General features: G+C 35.3%; 1 protein-coding gene across 7 annotated transcripts in view; it reads left to right on the top strand.

Annotated features, from left to right (window-relative positions):
* Positions 1-18,527, top strand: part of LOC143021030 (heparan sulfate glucosamine 3-O-sulfotransferase 1-like) — an 86,443-nt gene extending 67,916 nt beyond the window's left edge. For all 7 annotated transcript variants that reach the window (XM_076178264.1, XM_076178256.1, XM_076178237.1 and 4 more), the window contains 2 exons: positions 13,229-13,358; positions 14,848-18,527. In XM_076178264.1, the coding sequence (XP_076034379.1) occupies positions 13,229-13,358; positions 14,848-15,087 (370 nt within the window). In that variant the 3' untranslated portion in view covers positions 15,088-18,527. The remainder of the gene's footprint in view (positions 1-13,228; positions 13,359-14,847) is intronic.
* Positions 18,528-19,890: the final 1,363 nt, after the last annotated feature.

The following is a 19,890-nucleotide window of genomic DNA, read 5'->3' as shown; positions in this document are numbered from 1 at the left end:
TCCCGCAGGGAACGGTTCTGGCCCCAATAATGTTTGCTATATATATTAATGATATGGATGAAGGAATTGAAAGCTATATGAGCTTCTTTGCAGATGATGCAAAACTACTGAAAAGAGTGAAAACTGAAGAAGATTGTGAATCACTACAGAGAGATCTAAATAAAGTACAGGAATGGAGTAGGAAGTGGGAGATGGAGTTCAATACAAAAAAGTGTAGTATAATGGAATTTGGAAAAAGCAAAAACAGAATAACAGGATCATATAATTTGGGAGAAGAAGGAATAAAAAAAGTAGAAAATGAGAAGGACCTGGGAGTCATTGTTATGAATAATATGTCACCTGAGAAACATATAAATAAGATTTTTGGAGAAACTTATAATTTAATAAGAACAATCAAAGTGGCATTTACATACCTGGATGAAGAAATGGTGAGGAAAATCCTAATCACCCTGATAAGACCAAGATTAGAATATGCAGCAACGATATGGTCACCAAGTACAAAGAAATGTATAAAAAAACTTGAAAGAATACAAAGAGCAATTACAAAACTGGCACCAACACTCTCAAAACTATCATATGAAGAGAGACTACAAAAACTTGAACTACAGACACTAGAGCAAAGAAGAGAGAGAGGAGATTTGATAGCTATTTACAGAATCATGAAAGGCATAGAAATTACTGATAGAGAGAATCTGATAAAATGGGATGACAGAAATACAAGAGGACACGGAAAGAAAATAAAAAAAGACAGCTATAGAAGAGATTTGAAAAAGAACAGCTTTCCACACAGAGTAATAGACAGTTGGAACAAGTTAGATGAGAAAATGGTGTGTGCAAAAACAATACATGAATTTAAAAATTGTTTAGATAAAATGAGAAATGAAGACGGGACCCCACGAGCATAGCTCCCCTTCCCGTAAAATACAACTAGGTAAATACACTTCAACGAACGGACGGCTTAGAAGACGTTCTGAAGAAAAAGTGAAATTTTGTGGATCCCAAAGCAAAGGAAGTACCTATTGTATATACAGGGTGGGGGGGAAATTGCTCGTGGTGTAGGGAAAGTAAGGAAAAAGGAGAAGGGGAGGGATTACTGAGGGAAATGGAAGGAAATGAGGAAGGTGAGGACTTGGCCCAGGCAGGCAGACGAAATCTAAACAAACTAGGTCCGGACCAATTTAGCGACGACGAAATGTCTAACAAAAATGTAAAGATTAGAAGTATAGATAAGAGCAATACAGTAGAAGATGATGAGAATATTTTCCAGGGATTTAAAGAGGGTGGGGGGGGGACATAATGGGAATTGTTGAAACAAAATTAAAAGGTCCACTACCACCCAACAGCATAGGACACAATATATATAATTATTGGATTAGAAACAGAGAAAAAACAAGGGGGTGGAGTTATGTTCCTGACTAAGAAGGATATAAGCGTGAAGAATGTCACATATGGGAACAATACAGTAGAGATGATTATGATAGAAGTAGAAGATAGAGATAAGAAGAGCAGAAAATTTGTAATAAACTACGTGCCCCCAAAAACAGCCTCGTGGGAAGAGAATGAACATAAAAGCATGTTAGAAGACACAAGAATAACACTAAACAAGATAATGGAAGATGGAGGAAGAATAGTTATGATGGGCGACTATAATTGCAAAGAAATATGCTGGGAAGAGATGACTGTAAAGGGTGAGAAGACTCATTGGGTAGTGTTCTACTTGAGATGATTACTGACCACACAATGACACAATGGATCCAAGAGAACACCAGGTATAGAAATGAAGAAGAACCTTCAAGACTAGACCTAATAATCACATCAGAACCTGAAATAGTGGAAAAGATAGAATACCAGGCACCAATAAGCAAAAGTGACCACATATTGATAGAACTAGAACTAAATGATAAAAAATACATGAAAAGAAATGAACATTATAGAAAAGGAAGATTGATGTATGAAAAAGCAAATTTTGATAAAATAAGAGAATTCTTCCAAAATGAAAACTGGGAAAGAATACACAAAGAAGATACAACAGTAGAAGAGAAATGGAATATTTTGACAAAAATATATAAAAAGGGAGTGGAAAAGTATGTCCCAGACAAAAACAGGAAAAAGAATAAAGTACTGGTACAATAAAAGTTGTAGGGAGATAAAAGACAAGAGAGACAAAGCTTGGGCCAAATGGAAGAAAAACAAAAGACCAGAAAAATGGAAAATATATACTTGTTATAGAAATGAATATGTACAAGCGTGCAGAGAGGAAAAGAGAAAATATGAAAAAGATGTCATAGAAAAGTGTAAAGATCAACCAAAACTATTCTACAGATTTGTAAACAACAAACTGAAAAACAAACAAGATTTGGAGAAATTAAGACAAGGAGGAATTGAATACACAGAGGAAATTGAAATGGCGGAAATTATGAACAAACATTTTAAATCTGTGTTTACAAGGGAGAACATACAACCTGAAGAGATTGAATGGAAAGAGAAAGTCCCCCCTATGAAAGAAATAGAAGTAACAAAGAATGAAATATTGAAACACTTGAGTAATCTTGATGTCAGAAAATCGCATGGACCAGATGAAATGGCAAACTGGATTTTGAAAGAATGCAGGAATGAACTGGCAGATATAATACATAGCATAATAATCAGTTCATTGAAAGAAGGTAAAGTTCCAGAAGATTGGAAGAAAGCAAATATAGTACCTATATATAAAGGGGGAAATAAAGAAATCCCTACCAACTATAGGCCAGTCTCTCTAACAAGTACAATAGCAAAAATTTGTGAAAGAATTGTAAAAAATAGATGGGTAAAATATTTAGAAAAACACAATGTGCTAAATCCAAGACAATTTGGATTCAGACAAGGACGATCATGCATCACCAATTTAATATGTTTCTATTCAAGGCTAATAGATATAATACAAGAAAGAGATGGATGGGCTGATTGCACATTTCTAGACCTAAAAAAAAGCTTTTGACAAAGTACCACATAAAAAGTTGCTTAAGAAACTAGAAACTGAAGGAGGAATACAGGGCAAACTACTAAATTGGATGGAAGACTTTATGCAGGAAAGAAAAATGAGAGTAGTAATAAGAGACCAACACTCAAAATGGGATGAAGTAATAAGCGGTGTTCCACAAGGAACGGTTCTGGCTCCAATAATGTTTGCTATATATATTAATGATATGGAGGAAGGAATTGAAAGCTATATGAGCTTCATTGCAGATGATGCAAAACTATTGAAAAAAGTGAACACGGAAGAAGATTGTGAATCACTACAGAGAGATCTAAACAAAGTACAGGAATGGAGTAGGAAGTGGGAAATGGAGTTCAATACAAAGAAGTGTAGTATAATGGAATTTGGAAAAAGTAAAAACAGAGAAGAAAGAATAAAAAAAATGGAAAATGAAAAGGACCTGGGAGTCATTATGAATAATATGTCACCTGAGAAACATATAAATAAGATTTTTGGAGAAACCTATAATTTAATAAGAACAATCAAAGTTGCATTTACATATCTGGATGAAGAAATGGTGAAGAAAATTCTTATCACCCTGATAAGACCAAGATTGGAATATGCAGCAACGATATGGTCACCATGTACAAATTTTTTTATAAAAAAACTTGAAAGAATACAAAGAGCAATTACAAAATTGGCACCTACACTTGCAAAACTATCATATGAAGAGAGACTAGCAAAACTTGAACTACAGACACTAGACCAAAGAATAGAGAGAGGAGATTTGATAACTATTCACAGAATTATGAAAGGCATAGAAATTGATAGAGAGAATCTGATAAAATGGGATGACAGAAATACAAGAGGACATGAAAATAAAATAAAAAAGGATAGCTATAGAAGAGACCTGAAAAAGAACAGCTTTCCTCACAGAGTAATAGACAGTTGGAATAAGTTAGATGAGAAAGTGGTGTGTGCAAAAACAATACATGAATTTAAAAATAGTTTAGATAAATTGAGATATGAAAACGGGACACCACGAGCATAGCTCCCCTTCCTGTAAAATACAACTAGGTAAATACACACACACACACACACAACACACACACACACACACACACACACACACACACACATTCGTCGGATTGACGGCGAAGATTGGAGCTCCGAAGAAAAAGTGAAATTTTCTTGGATCTCAACGTCAAGGAAGTACCTTTTTGTATTTACAGGGAAGGGGAAAGCTTATGGTGTAGTGGGAAGGTGATGAAAAAGGAGAAAGGGAGGGATTACTGAGGCAAATGGAAGGAAATGAGGAAGGAGAGGACTTGGTCCAGGCAGGCAGATGCCATATAAACAAACGCGGGCCAGATCAATTTAGTGACGATGAAGGGACTAACAAAAATGTAAAGATTAGAAATGTAGATAAGAGCAGCATAATGGAAAGTGAAGATAACAATTTCCAAGGATTTAATGTGGGGGGGGGGGCAAGCCTAAGAAAAACTTGAGAAAATTGTCAAACATTGGGAGGATAGGTTCAGTGAACTCATGAAGATCAAGCAGAGAGTTGAAAAATTGGAAGAATTAGAGAAGGTGAACCAAAAACTAACTAAAGAAATAGAAGTATTAAAAAGACAGTTAAAAGAAGTAAAAATGAGAATGAGGAATTAAAGAATAATAATAAAGAGAATAAAGAGTCCATAGCAAAAGAAGCTCAGGGTTGGAAAAAAAATGCAAGAGAACAGCAAAATTGCATTTAATGATATAGTAAAACAATAGATGAAAGAACAAACTGAAGACACAGTTATTAGAGTGATGAGACAGAAGGAGAATATAGTAAGAGACTTAGCAGATAAAAAGAAATGTATAATTACATTAGGAATGGAAGAGAAGTATAATCTAAATAGAACCACAAGAATCAAAGAGGAAAAAGAAAAAGTAAACAGTTTTCTAGAATTAGTTCAGGAAGATGAACCTGAAATTGGGAAACAAATGGAAGAAATCTAAAGGCTTGGGAAATATAGTACAGATAAGACCAGACCAATTAAGGTTAAATTCAGGTCACAAATGACAGCAGAGAATATCTTAGCAAAAACAGGGAAACTAGCAAACAGTGAACAATATAAAAAGGTATGGTTAAAAAGAGAAATGAATAAAGAGGAAAGAGAGGAGGAAAAAATGAAAAGACAAGAAGCTAAGGGAAAAAAATGAGAACAGAACAGTCAGAAAAAGAGGAATTCTATTGGAGAGTAGTGAATATGAAAGTGAGAAAATGGGCCACACCAGAGAAAAACAAAAGGGAAACAGAAAATACAATGGAAGTAGCAGAAAATTAAGAGTGTCTTACACAAATATAGATGGATTAATAACAGGATTGAATGAACTGAATGATTATCTGAAGGAAAAAGAACTGAACATAGTGGGAATTGTAGAGACAAAATTAAAAGGTCCACTACCACCCAACAGTGTAGGACATGATGCATATAATTATTGGATTAGAAACAGAGAGACAAAACAAGGGGGTGGAGTTATGTTCCTGACTAAGAAGGATATAAATGTGAGGAGTGTCACATATGGAAAGAATACAGTAGAGATGATTATGATTGAAGTGGAAGACAGAGAAAAGATGAGCAGAAAGTTTGTAATAAATTATGTGTCTCCAGAAACAGCCTCGTGTGAAGAGAGTGAACATAAAAGTATGTTAGAAAACACAAGGATAACATTAAATAAGATAATGGAAGATGGAGGAAGAATAGTTATGATGGGCGACTTTAATTGCAAAGAAGTCTGCTGGGAAGAGATGACAGTAAAGGATGGAGACGACTCATGGGGAAATGTTCTACTTGAGATGATTATTGACCATACAATGACACAATGGATTCAAGAGAACACTAGGTATAGAAATGAAGAAGAGCCATTGAGACTAGACCTAGCAATCACATCAGAACCCGAAATAGTGGAAAAGATTGAATATAAGACACGAGTAAGTAAGTGACCAATTGATTGAACTGGAACTAAATGAGGAAAAATACATGAAAAGAAATTAACAATATAGAAAAGGAAGAATGATGTATGAAAAAACAAATTTGGATAAAATAAAATAATTGTTTCAAAAAGAAAACTGGGAAAGAATATACAAAGAGGAAACAGTGGAAGAGAAATGGAATATTTTGACAAAAATTTATAAAAAAGGAGTGGAAAAGTATGTCCCAAGACAAAAGCAAGAAAAAGAATATGTAAAGTGCTGGTTTAACAAAAGTTGTAGGGAGTTAAAAGACAAAAGAGATAAAGCTTGGACCAAATGGAAGAAAAACAAAAGACCTGAAAAATTGAAAATATATACTTGTTATAGAAATGAATATGTACAAGTGTGCAGAGAGGAAAAGAGAAAATATGAAAAAGATGTCATAGAAAAATGTAAAGATCAACCAAAACTATTTTACAGATTTGTAAACAACAAATTGAAAAACAAATAATAATTAGAGAAATTACGACAAGGAGGAGTTGAATACACAGGGGAAATAGAAATGGCAGAAATTATGAACAAGCATTTTAAATCGGTGTTTGTATTACAAGGGAGAACATACAACCTGGGGAGATCGAATGGGAAGAGAAAGTCCCCCCTATGAAAGAAATAGAAGTAACAAAGAATGAAATAATGAAACACTTGATTAATGTTGATGTCAGAAAATTGCATGGACCAGATGAAATAGCAAACTGGACTTTGAAAGAATGCAGGAATAAACTGGCAGACAAAATACATAGCATAACAAATAGTTCCTTGAAAGAAGGAAAAGTTCCAAAAGATTGGAAAAAGCAAATATAGTACCTATATATAAAGGGGGAAATAAAGAAGACCCTACCAACTATAGACCAGTCTCTAACAAGTACAATAGCAAAAATTTGTGAAAGAATTATCAAAAGTAGATGGGTAAAATATTTAGAAAAAACCACGTGCTAAATCCAAGGCAATTTGGATTCAGACAAGGAGGATCATGCGTCACCAATTTAATATGTTTCTATTCAAGGCTAATAGATATAATACAAGAAAGAGATGGATGGGCTGATTGTGCATTTGTAGACCTAGAAAAAGCTTTTGGCAAAGTACCACATAAGAAGTTGCTGAAGAAATTAGAAACTGAAGGAGGAATACAGGGCAAACTGGTTAAATGGATGGAAGACTTTTTACAAGAAAGAAAAATGAGAGTAGTGATAAGAGACACTCTAATTGGGAACAAGGAACAGTTCTGGCCCCAATAATGTTTGCTATATATATTAATGATTTGGATGAAGAAATTGAAAGTTATATGAGCTTCTTTGCAGATGATGCAAAACTGTTAAAAAAAAAAAGTGAACACGGAAGAAGATTGTGAGTCACTACAGAGTGATCTCAATAAAGTATGGGAATGGAGTAGGAAGTGGGAGATGGAGCTCAATACTAAGAAGTATAGTATAATGGAATTTGGAAAAAGTAAAAAAAGAATAATAGGATCATATAAATTGGGAGAAGGAATAAAAAAAGTAGAAAATGAGAAGGACCTGGGAGTCATTATTATGAATAATATGTCACCTGAGAAACATATAAACAAGATTTTTGGAGTAACTTATAATAGGAACAATCAAAGTGGCATTTACATACCTGGATGAAGAAATGGTGAAGAAAATACTGATCACTTTGATAAGACCAAGATTGGAATATGCAGCAACGATGTGGTCACCAAGTACAAAAATTGTATAACAAAACTTGAAAGAATACAAATTACAAAATTGGCACCAACACTCAAAACTATCGAATGAAGAGAGACTAGCAAAACTTGAGCTACAGACACTAGAGCAAAGAAGAGAGAGAGGAGATTTGATAACTATAGAATCATGAAAGGCATAGAAACTTTTGATCTAATAAAATAGGATGATAGAAATACAAGAGGACACGGAAAGAAAATCAAGAAAGACAGCTATAGAAGAGATCTGAAAAAGAACAGCTTTCCTCGCAGAGTAGTAGACATTTGGAACAAGTTAGATGAGAAAGTGATGTGTGCAAAAACAATACATGAATTTAAAAACAGTTCAGATAAATGAGATATGAAGACGGGACACCACGAGCATAGCTCCCCTTCCTGTAAAATACAAATAGGTAAATACACATGTCGGTCGAAGTGACAACGAACTTTGGAACTCCAAGAAAACTTAAAGTTTCATAGATCTCAACAATGAAGGAGTACTTTTGTTGTATCATGGTGTAGTGAGATGGTGAAGAAAAAGGAGAAAGGTAGGGATTACTGAGGGAAATGGAAGGAAATGTGGAAGGTGACGAATGGGTTCCCCCAGACGTCAGGAGAAATGTCAACAAGAGGGCTGCAGACGATACAGGCAAAGTAAAAAATATCAGTAAAAGCATTAAGTTTAGAAATATAGATAAGAACAGCACATTAGAAAGTGGAGATAATAATTTCCATGGATTTAATGAGAGGGGGGATGCCAACCTCCCCTGATTAGCAAGTCTAGAGGAAAAACTAGAGAAAATGACCAAACATTGGTAGACTAGGTTCAGTCAACTTACACAGATTACTGAAAGAGTTGATAAATTGGAAGAACCAAAGAAGGAGAAGCAAAACCTAACTAAAGAAATAGAAGAATACAGTTAGAAGTAAAAGATGAGAATGAGGAAGTAAAGAATAATAATAAAGAGAATAAAGAGTCCATAGCAAACAAAGCACAGGGTTGGAGAAAAGTCCAAGAGAACAACAAAGTTGCATTTACAGATATAGTGAAACAACAGATGAAAGAACAAACTAAGGACACAGTTATTGAAGTGATGCGAGAAGAGGAGAACATAGTAAGAGAATTAGCAGACAAAAAGTAATGTATAATGTTATTAGGGGTGGAAGAGAAGTGTAATCTAAATAGGATCACGAGTAAAAGACGAAAAGGAAAAGGTAAACAACATACTAGAAGTAGTTCAAGAGGATGGACAAGAAACAGAAAGAAATTGAAGAAATATATATACAATACTAGGGAAATATAATACAGATAAGACCAGACCAATAAAGATCAAATTTAGGTCACAAATGACAGTAGAGAATATCTTAGCAAAAACAGGAAAACTAGCGAACAGTGAACAATATAAACAGGTATGGATAAAAAGAGAAATGAATAAAGAGGTAAGAGAGGAGAAAAAAAGACTAGAAGCTAAGGAAAAAAATGAGAGTCAGAAAAGGAGAAATTCTATTGGAGAGTAGTGAATATGAAAGTGAAGAAATGGTTCATAGAGAAAAACAGAAGGGAAACGGAAAACATAACGGAAGTAACAGAAAATTAAGTGTCTTGCACAAATGTAGATGGCTTAATAACAGGCTTGAACAAACTGAATGATTGTCTGTAGGAAAAAGAACTGAACATAATGGGAATTGTAGAGACAAAATAGAAAGATACACTACCACCCAACAGTGTAGGACATGGTACATATAATTATTTGATATTGAAACAGAGGTAAAACAAGGGGGTGGAATTATGTTCCTGACTAAGAAGGATATAAATGTGAGGAATGTCACATATGGAAAGAATAGAGTAGAGATGATTATGATGGAAGTGGAGGAGGGGGATGGGAAGAGCAGGAAGTTTGTAGTAAATTATGTGCCTCCTAAAACTGCCTCGTGGGAAGAGAGAGAACACAAAAGTATGTTAGAAGACACAAGGATAACATTAAATAAGATAATGGAAGATAGAGGAAGAATAGTTATAATGGGTGACTTTAATTGTAAAGAAATCTGCTGGGAAGAGATGACAGCGAAGGGTGGAGACGACCTATGGGGAAATGTACTACTTGATATGATTATAGAACATACAATGATGCAATGGATTCAAGAGAATACTAGGTGTAGAAATGAGGAAGAACCATCAAGACGACCTAATAATCACATCAGAACCCGAAATAGTGGACAAGATTGAATATAAGATACCAATAAATAAAAGTGACCACATATTGGTTGAACTGGAACTAAATGAGGAAAAATACATGGACAAAAATTAGCAATATAGAAAGGGAAGATTGATGTATGATTTTTTTTTTTTTTTTTTTTATAAATTAAGAGAATTCTTTCGAAAAGCAGACTGAGAAAGAATACACAAGGAGGAAACAAGAGTAGAAGAGAAATGGAACATTTTGACAAAGATTTATAAAGGAGTGGAAAAGTATGTCCCAAGACAAAAGCAAGAAAATATGTAAAGTGTTGGTACAACAAAAGATGTAGGGAGTTAAAAGACAAAAGGGATTAAGCTTGGATAAAATGGAAAAAAGACAAAAGAACTAAAAAATGGAATACATATACTAGTTATAGAAATGAATATGTACAAGTGTGCAGAGAAGAAAAGAGAAAATACGAAAAATGTCATAGAAAAATGAAAAGATCAACCAAAACTATTTTACAGATATGTAAACAACAAACTGAAAAACAAACAAGAATTAGATAAACTGTGACAAGGAGGAGTTGAATACACAGAGGAAATAGAAATGGCAGAAATTAGGAACAAGCATTTTCAATCGGTGTTTACGAGGGAGAACATACAACCTAGAGATATCGAGTGGGAGGAGAAAGTCTCCTCCATGAAAGAGATCGAAGTATCAAGGAACAGATGAAATGGGAAACTGGATTATGAGAGAATGCAGGAATGAACTAACAGACAAAATACATAGTCTAATAAGCAGTTCATTGAAAGAAGGAAAAGTTCCAAAAGATTGGAAAAGAGAAAATATAGTATAAATATATAAAGGAGGAAACAAGGAGGATCCTACTAAATATAGACCGGTCTCTCTTACAAGTATGATAGCTAAAATTTGTGAATTATCAAAATTAGATGGGTAAGGCATTTGGAGAAAAACAACGTACTAAATCCAAGGCAATTTGGATTTAGACAAGGACAATCATGCATCACAAACTTAATGTGTTTTTATTCAAGGCTAATAGATGTAATACAAGAAAGAGATAGATGGGCTTATTGTGCATACCTGAAAAAAGCTTTTGATAAGGTGCCACACAAGAAGTTGCTAAAGAAATTAGAAACTGCAGGAAGAATACAGGACAAACTACTGAAGTGGATGGAAGACTTCTTGCATGAAAGAAAATTGAGAGTAGTCATAAGAGACACTCTAATTGGGATGAAGTGATAAGTGGTGTTCTGCAAGGAACAGTCCTGGCCCCAATAATATTTGCTATATATATTAATGATATGGATAAAGGAATTGAAAGTTATGTGAGCTTCTTTTTGAATGATGCAAAATTGTTGAAAAAAGTGAAAACTGAAGAAGATTACGAGTCACTACAGAGTGATCTCAATAAAGTATGGGAATGGAGTAGGAAGTGGGAAATGGAATTCAGTAATAAGATGTGTAGTATAATGGAATTCCCTGTGGTGGGGGAAAAGAATACTGCCACTAAGTATTTCCACTTGGATCGTAAGAGGCGAGAAGAAAGGGATGGGGAGTGGGACTAGGCATCCTTCTCCTTGTAGCCCCACAGGGGACATTCCTAAACGAAAAAGTAAAGGCATAAGAGGGTCTGGGAGTTTTTGGAACAGCACCCTAAGGTTTGGGTCTTTTAATGAGCGTGGATGTGGTAGAGATGAGAATGAAAGGGAAGAGAAAGGTAGTATGTTTGTGAGAAGAAAGATGGATGTGTTGGCTTTGAGTGAAACTTAAGTTGAAAGGGAAGGGTGAGTGTAAGTTTGGGAGTGTAAGTGAGAGGTTATCAGGAGTGAAGAGAGGGTGAGGGAGGGAAGGGATGGCTATTCCAGTAAATGAAGAGATAGGTAAATGTGTAGTGGAGGTTTCCTCAAGGATAATGTGGATGAAGGTGAAACTGGGAAAGGAGATGTGGGTCTTTGTAAGTACATATGGGCCTGGCAGTGAGAAGAGTGTAGAAGAAAGGGAGGCCTTTTGGATAGATTTAAATGAGTGCATAGAAGATTTAGGGAGAAATGTCAACGTAATAGTACTGGGAGACCTTAATGCTAGGGTAATAAATGGTCCAATTGATGGAGTGGTTGGGAAATGTGGAGTTCCAGGAAAGAATCGTAGTGGAGAGTTAATGGTGGAAATGTGTCTAGAAAGAGAGTTGATGATAGCAAGTACAGTGTTTTGGAAGAAAGTCAAGCATAAGTACACATGGGAGAGGGTGGTGGATGGAAGGGTGGCAGACAGAGACCCTGATCCCTCCAAGACTGGAGTATGTGTTAATAGGATGATCCCCACACAGCAGTGAAGGGTACAAGCACAAAATTGGGAGAATACTACAAAGAGCAGCAGCAACCAAACTGGTTCCCAGCCTGCCTGGCAGATGAACCATAATGAGGAGAGACTAAAAGCACTGGGTCTGCCAACTTTGAAAGATTGAAGGGAAAGAGGTGATATAATTACAGTATTCAGGTCTGAAGAGATCTGCTGATTAAGGATAGGTGGGCTTTAAGAAGTCATGGGAAGAGCAAAGTAAGAAAGACTATATGTCTAAAGTATGTGAAGAAATGGTTTTCCAAATAGATGCATGAATACTTGGAATAGCTTTGAAAGTGATATAGCCCAAGCTCAAACAATACATGAGTTCAAATCTCAATATGATAATTGGAAATCGAGGGTGTAGGTTAAGTAGGAACTATACATGAATTTGAGGCTAAGTAGGATAAAGAATAGGAGACAGGACCCAATGAGCATTGCTCCTTTTCCTGTATACTATGATTAGGTAAATAGACACAGATGTCTAAAGGATGTGAAGAAATACAGTTTTCCAAATAGATGTATGAATTTGTGGAATACATGAGCTCAAATCTAAATATTCATTGGAAATCAAAAATATAGATAAAGTTGGAACTGTACATAATTTTGAGTCTAGGTGGTAGGATAAAAAATTAGTGAATAAGAGACAGGACTCAATGAGCACTGCTCCTCTTCTGTATACTACAATTAAGTAGGTAAATACATACATGTATGTATGTATTAACAAGGCAGTATTATACAACAACTGAAGTGGTTAAGGTCATCTCATTTGAGCCCCCCATTGCCCTGATGATGGTGACCTTTACATAATATTTTCCTGACTTAGTATTTTCATTCAGTAGAGGCTAGGACCCAGGCTGAAAGTGTTTAGGCTGTCTCAATAAGGAAATATAAACACCCAATATTGATCTTATCAGGATACTGTGAAAAGTGCAGAACATAGTTAGTACTTATGGATTTTATTTGCTCTTCTCTGTGAGTGATTGTATTCTATCATATTTTTTCAGCTACAAAGCAATATATATAAGCAAATATGCTGTGCACATCTTGAGGTGGCTCAGAATGTTTTCGAAAGACCAGATTCACATTGTGGATGGAGACAAGCTGATTGAAGATCCATATACAGAAATGGATAAGGTATGTTGAATTGCACACACAGATGACATTGAATTGGATTGATGTTGATACAATTGTAGAAAATTTTATATATTATCTGATATTGGAAGATTAAATATGATCAAGAACCATTTTTTGTGCCCTTTCACAAGGTAGGTTGAACTTTTATTGTATTGCTATGTGTGAGTAATAGTAATAATAGTTGCTGTCTCATGTTTCACTGAAGGAAACTTGCAGCCTTTGGCAACGGTGAGAGGGTTTGGCTGTGTAGTATTACTATTGGATGTTTCTTTGATTCATAGTTGTCTGGGGTGAACAATGTTACTGATGACTTCTTGGGTGAGGCCTCCAATTCTATTATTTTTAAGCCATTGTTCTACTTTGTCTAAGTAAGTTTGGGTGTTCTTAGGTGTTAGGTTGTGGTTGCTATGTTGGATTATTGTCAGGTCATCAGTGTAGTGAGTGCTTTGGTGTAGTTGGGGTTCTGGTGTTGGGAGGTCACTTGCGAAGAGGTAAGATGCATAGGTGGGAGAACTGTTCCTTTGGGGCATTCCATTGTACAGTCTTGTAGTTCTTGAAATTTAATTTGTTTATGTGCAAAGGAGTCATTCAAATTGGCATAACTATATTTTTCCATCCTTACTTGGTAGCCAATCTGGAATGAATAGTTTCAATGTGCAGTGTTGTAAAGTGGTACATTCACTTGTTTTTATTTGGATTTGGGGCTACCATAGATTACCACTAGCCTTCATTGTGTGAGCAAGGAAACAAAAAGAAGGTTTGGCCACAGCTAAGCTTCTTGTGGCATAAGCACCTCAGTAAGATAGTTTAGACATTGCAGGAGTGATAGTGACCAGAAAATTAAGTTAAATTTGTTTGGAAGATCAAACATTGATATAGATATATTGATAATAATAAGATATAATATGGATGGATGGGATGAAAGGGGCATTGAGTAAGGAGGGGATGTCTGTTGAGCAAGGAAGAGAGAATGCAGGAGAGAGGGGTGAATGGAGAATGGCTGTGTATAGATTATACTGTAATGCAAGGAAGGCAGGGGGTGAGGGATGGGGGGGATTAAGGAGTAGTTATGTGTGAATGATATTTTGATGTAGCCTGAAGGTATTTCTCCCTGTCTTTTATTTTTCTGGACGAGGGGTTGGAGAGGGAGGGTTGCCAATTAAGTGAAGCAGCCTTGCTGTGGATATGTTGTGTCTTGTTACATGGCTTCAGACCCAGGGCAGGGGGCAGGATATAGGAATGAACTGTCATCCATGAGGAGCTAAGATGAGAGGGAGGAAAGGGTTGTGGATGGGAATGAAATGGGTGGGGAGTGGGTATTTGCCTATTGACTTTGGCTACCTCTCTGAGGAGCTAAAATGTATATGTACTTAGGTTATTAGGAAAAAAAATTAGTGTGAATGTGAATGATATATTTTTAAAAGCATTTGATGTTAGTCATCTAGTCAAATTGTGTGAAATATTGCTTACCAAAACCTGTTCTCCGTAGGTGCAAAAGTTCCTGAATCTTCCACCTAGAATTACGCCAGAGAACTTTTACTTTAATGAAACCAAGGGATTCTATTGCATGAGGAACGAAACATTCCGGAAATGTCTCAATGACTCCAAAGGACGACGTCATCCGGACGTAAATCCAGAAGTCGTCTCACGGTTGAGAAAATTTTTTGCACCACTTAATGACAAATTCTATGAATTGGTTGGACACAATTATAGCTGGCCCACCTCCTGAGAAGTCTAGACTTTCAGAAATAATGTTATGTGTTTTAGGTGCACTGTATCAGTGTTTAGTTATTTTTGTAAAAATATTATAGTATTTTTGATGATAAGTTTTATTATGATGAGCCATAGCCTTTGTTTACGCACTGCATCAGTGTCTTGTTTATTTTTCTATGGGGAATTACTAATAAGCTTCAAGTAAATGCAAAATAAGGAAAAGCTATTTGTTGCATTTTTTAAGGATCCCAATGGATAATTTGACTTAAATAGTTCATGAGTAGTTGTTGTGAAGCACAATTCATTAGCACACCAATTGCTATGCTGTTCAACAATCCAATAAATGGGACCTAGCATAAGCACTCGTAATGGTACTTGTGCAAGTGGACCTTTGTGTTCATTGACACACTGCATTGATGTGTGTTGTGCAGTCTGAATCTACACTAATTATTACATGTATAAAAGAATCCATATACTTCGTGGAACTGTGAGTTATATTATTTTATTATGCATGTATAGAATATAATTAGTTGAAGGAAAGGAATGAGTTGTTTCAAGATTTTTTTTCATTGATATTATTTTTATTATAATTAGTGTATGTCAAGGACAGCAAGCTAAGTTAACTAGTTTTAACTCTACTTTGGAAGTACAACTAGTGAAGACAAAGTTCAGGTATACAAATACTCCTTTCATTACTTTAGTGTAAGATTATTTTCTCTTCACTGTCTTTGCACATTGTTTTGAGAAATCAACGTGATGTATTTTAATTATTGATTTGTTTATATTTTATTTTTGTGTATTTTTATTGAATTTGTTTAATTATTCTTTTTTATTCTTATTTGTCTTGTTAATTATTTTTACTTAATTAATTTATTTTCATTTATTCCTTCTTAATGGTGAGTGATAGAACATGCAATAATAATGGGTACTCCAATAACAATTTTGGAGAACAATTGAGATTTCAATACAAGTTTTACCTCACTTTAGGAATTGGTTTGCAAATTATGTATGGGGAAGTTTGATGCATATCCATAAAATTTAGGTGCTTAGGCCTTATGATAAAAGATAATTCTTTTTTGTTTCCATGTTAAGATAGTAACATTACGATGTGTGTAAAGACATTTATATAAATATTTATTTCATTGAAATTTGCAGTCTTGTTCTAGTCTTTTCTATTTTGGAATCTAGTGAAGCACCACACAGTGTTTGATGTATCAGTGGAGGGGGAGCCTGACTGTTGTCGTTTGTGAGGAATGATTGCTGTATTGATGGATGCAGAATGCTTGCAGTGAACATATATCATATTTTAAGCTTGAGTGGTCATTGTTGTCATTGTTGTTGCCTTTAGGAGGAGGAGATTCATCAGAGTGCCTATTGAATTACAATCAAAACAGGTGGGTTCAAATTTTAAAGAGGGCAAATATTTGTTGTGCAAATTTCAGGTGGGGTAAATATAATCGTCCTTTATGGATCACTTAATTCAGAACTTCATTTCAGTTTTGCAAGGTACAATTTATATGATGGGCTTTAGTCTTCAGTTATCATGTATGAGAAATAATTACATCTTGAAGAAATCATGTTGGTGTTTTAGTGCAAGAGGCATTGTAGCACCACGACTCCTGTAATAGCTTTAAAAAGTGGGAAGTAAGTCTTCCTTTAAGAAAATTACTTTAATGTTAGATTTATTTGTACCAGAGTAAATACAGGAAGTGCTATGCTGTTTTGGATGCTAAGATGAAGTCTCTTCCTCCTCCTCCCCTCCTCCCCCTTCCAGCACACTAGCAACGAGTCTGTCCAGTTCTGCACTTAGCGAAGTCTTGTACACAGTTGATACTGTGCACCTCTCGTCGCCTTCTTGTCACACAAGTCAAAGTCTACATTAAAGATTCAGTAAGGGCAACAGTCAGTGTATTATTATGTTCAACTGATCTGTTTAGGGAATCCAAATGTATTAGATGAGACACATGTGCTTTAAACAATTTAGGCTTTATTCCTGGTGTCAAAGTGATTGGGTAGTAGGTATATATTATTGTTATTATAGGGGGAAGAAGCTTATTGGTATGTGTATATATATATATATATATATATATATATATATATATATATATATAAAATATGAGTGTGTGTTTGTGTAGATGTTATTATGACCAAAGATAAAGAAGCTTGGGTAATCCCTGATGCTGGGGAGGACCTTAAAGTACTTCTGTTACTTAAAAAAGGATGAAAAAAGGTGTACTGGTAATGAATTTAAGCAGTAATGTGGACATGTTGCCCTTCTGAATCTTCAGTTTTGGCTTTATTTATTAATTTTTTCTTACTTTCGTTTAAAGAAATACATCTTAAGTTAAGCCATTTGTGAGTATGTCAGTCTAATGGTCTTGCTATTCTGGCTTGTGGTTGCAATGCTATCAGACAATCATTCGTAGTGCTTTGAAAGAGTTGGGTTATCACTAACCTAGGCTTCCTGATTTTCTTTTTCCTTTTCTCATGTGACCTAGGCATTAATATAAACATAGATTCAAAAGGTTAATGAAAATCATCTCGATTGTCTTCTTGTGCCAAGGTTGACCATAAAAAGCAATACTAGAAATAAGTAATTTTTATTTGTATTTTGCATGTTTTGTAATTTCAATGCTCAAAGTAAACTTTGGTTGACGATAAGTAAAGGCAAATCTGTGCCTTTGAAATTTGTGTAGCTTCATGGCAGCAACTTGATTTGATTTTTGTTTTCTTTTTTTATTTATTTATTTTTTTCAACTATTAGTTAATGGCTTTGTATCATTCTTTACCAGTGAATTGTGAAATTACACATGAAAGAGTTATGCCTGTTCTCATGGTAGAGAAAGTGGAATGATTGTTGTTTTGAATTATCAGCAAGGTTGGTGATGGAGGCCAAAATGTTGTCCACTCACTGGAGGAGAGTGGTCAGGCAGGTGATGGTTTTGACAGACACCAAATTTTGTGTTCGGATGTTTGTTGGCCTGGAATGATGCAGTATTTTTACAAACAGCATCTAATTTATGGATATTTTTCTTTTTAATGGGTTGTGTAAGAAAATGCCATAGTCCCATTTAAAATGCTCTTATATAACCACAGAAAAAGCTGATTGTCAATCATTATCAGGACCAGTGGTCTCTTCATTTATGATATTTGGTCAGGATAGCAAGCTTTTTCTGAGAAATAGATTGTTTATAGATTCTTGTCAAGCCTTGTCCTACAACATTCCACTAGGAGCCAAATAACAGACCACATTTTTACTTTTCCCTTTTAGGGATTGCTACAAACATTTCATATTGAAAGAGTATGTTACCAAATTTTATTATGGCTGCCTCACTTCAGTTTTATGAGGTGGTGATGCCCAGTTGTGTAAAGATTGATGGTTATATCCTTTTAGCCTCCTTGCTTCAGTTTTATGAAGTATTCATATCGATCATACTAAGTAAAAGTTTCATTTGATATATTCCTTTAATTTATTCATACAAGCTTAAATGTGTCTTGTGTACATACACACACATACAGACATACACATATGTATGCACAATGATTAAGCATGCATACCCAAATTTGTATTTACCTAGTTGCTCTCACATGAATGAACACATATCCACAGGATGAAGGGCAGTCATCTGAGGGGGGGTCAGCACTAGCTTTTGTAATGTTCCTTAATCATGTGAACAACATAATGGAAGGTAGAACAATCTATACAAACATGTTTGCTGATGATGCAGAGATCATGAGAACAGTAAAAGATGAGGGTGACTGTTGTTACAAAAACATTTGGACAACTGGAAAATTAATTTCAGTCCAATAACATAAGGTATTAGAAATGAGTACTAGCTTTAAAGGACCCTCATTGAATTATTCATTGCAAACAAGTCAGTTATAAAGGCAAAAGGAAGAGAAAGGTTACAATGATAAGGGACAACTGTTCACTTGACAAACAAATCGGTAAGATTATGGGGGAGACATATGGATTGCTGAAGAACATAAAGGTGGCCTTTCACTGCATGGGCAAAGAAATTAACAAAATCAGAGGCCCTAATCCAAGATGGTGTACACACAAGGTAGCAACCAAAATGATTCCCAGCCTTCAAATGATGTATAAGGAGAGATTAGAAGCACCAGTCCTATCATCATTAAAAAATTGAAGAGAGAAGGTAGTTGCAGTGTTCACGTTACTGAAGGTGCTAGACAAAATTGTCAAAGAAGGTATCTTGATTTGGGAGAGAGGGCATCACAAGGTCATGTGTATGAAGGATGTAAAAAATTACAGTTTTCCATACAGATCTGTAAACTCCTGAAATATCCTAGGGAGGTGATATAGCACAAATTGAAATATACATATTGAATCTAAACCAACAGAAAACCCCTCATCACATGTGTATTGCCAGCTGAATGTAACACCTCTGCAGCTTACTACTCAAACATAATACAACAACCTACCACTAGTACCACACAAAAACACATTCATATGCAGGCCACAAAAAAAAAAGTTCTCCAAGACAGAGCAGCAAAGTCAATACTCCATGAACACCCTGCAGACATAAGTCCCATAGGAAAGTACCTTTCAAGAGAAATAAGAATCACGCTGGCATGCATTCAGGACACCACCATCAAGCAAAGCTGTATCAGCACAGAGTAGGACTGATCACAGATTCAAACTGCCCTAGATGCACTCACCACATGATTCTATAGTGCCCCATACTAACAATCCCCAGATAATAATACATTATTTCTTCTTTGAGTGACTTATGATCTTGTCTGGTGAATGTAACTGGTTACCTGGGAACAGTGGATGTCCTGCAAGAGAGATCAGGGG

The sequence above is a fragment of the Oratosquilla oratoria genome, chromosome 3 (assembly GCF_046742065.1).
Source record: "Oratosquilla oratoria isolate Oo_2021 chromosome 3, ASM4674206v1, whole genome shotgun sequence".
In the NCBI taxonomy this organism is placed as follows: domain Eukaryota; kingdom Metazoa; phylum Arthropoda; class Malacostraca; order Stomatopoda; family Squillidae; genus Oratosquilla; species Oratosquilla oratoria.
Note: the sequence above shows the minus strand (reverse complement) of the source record. Positions and strands in the feature narration are given on the sequence as shown.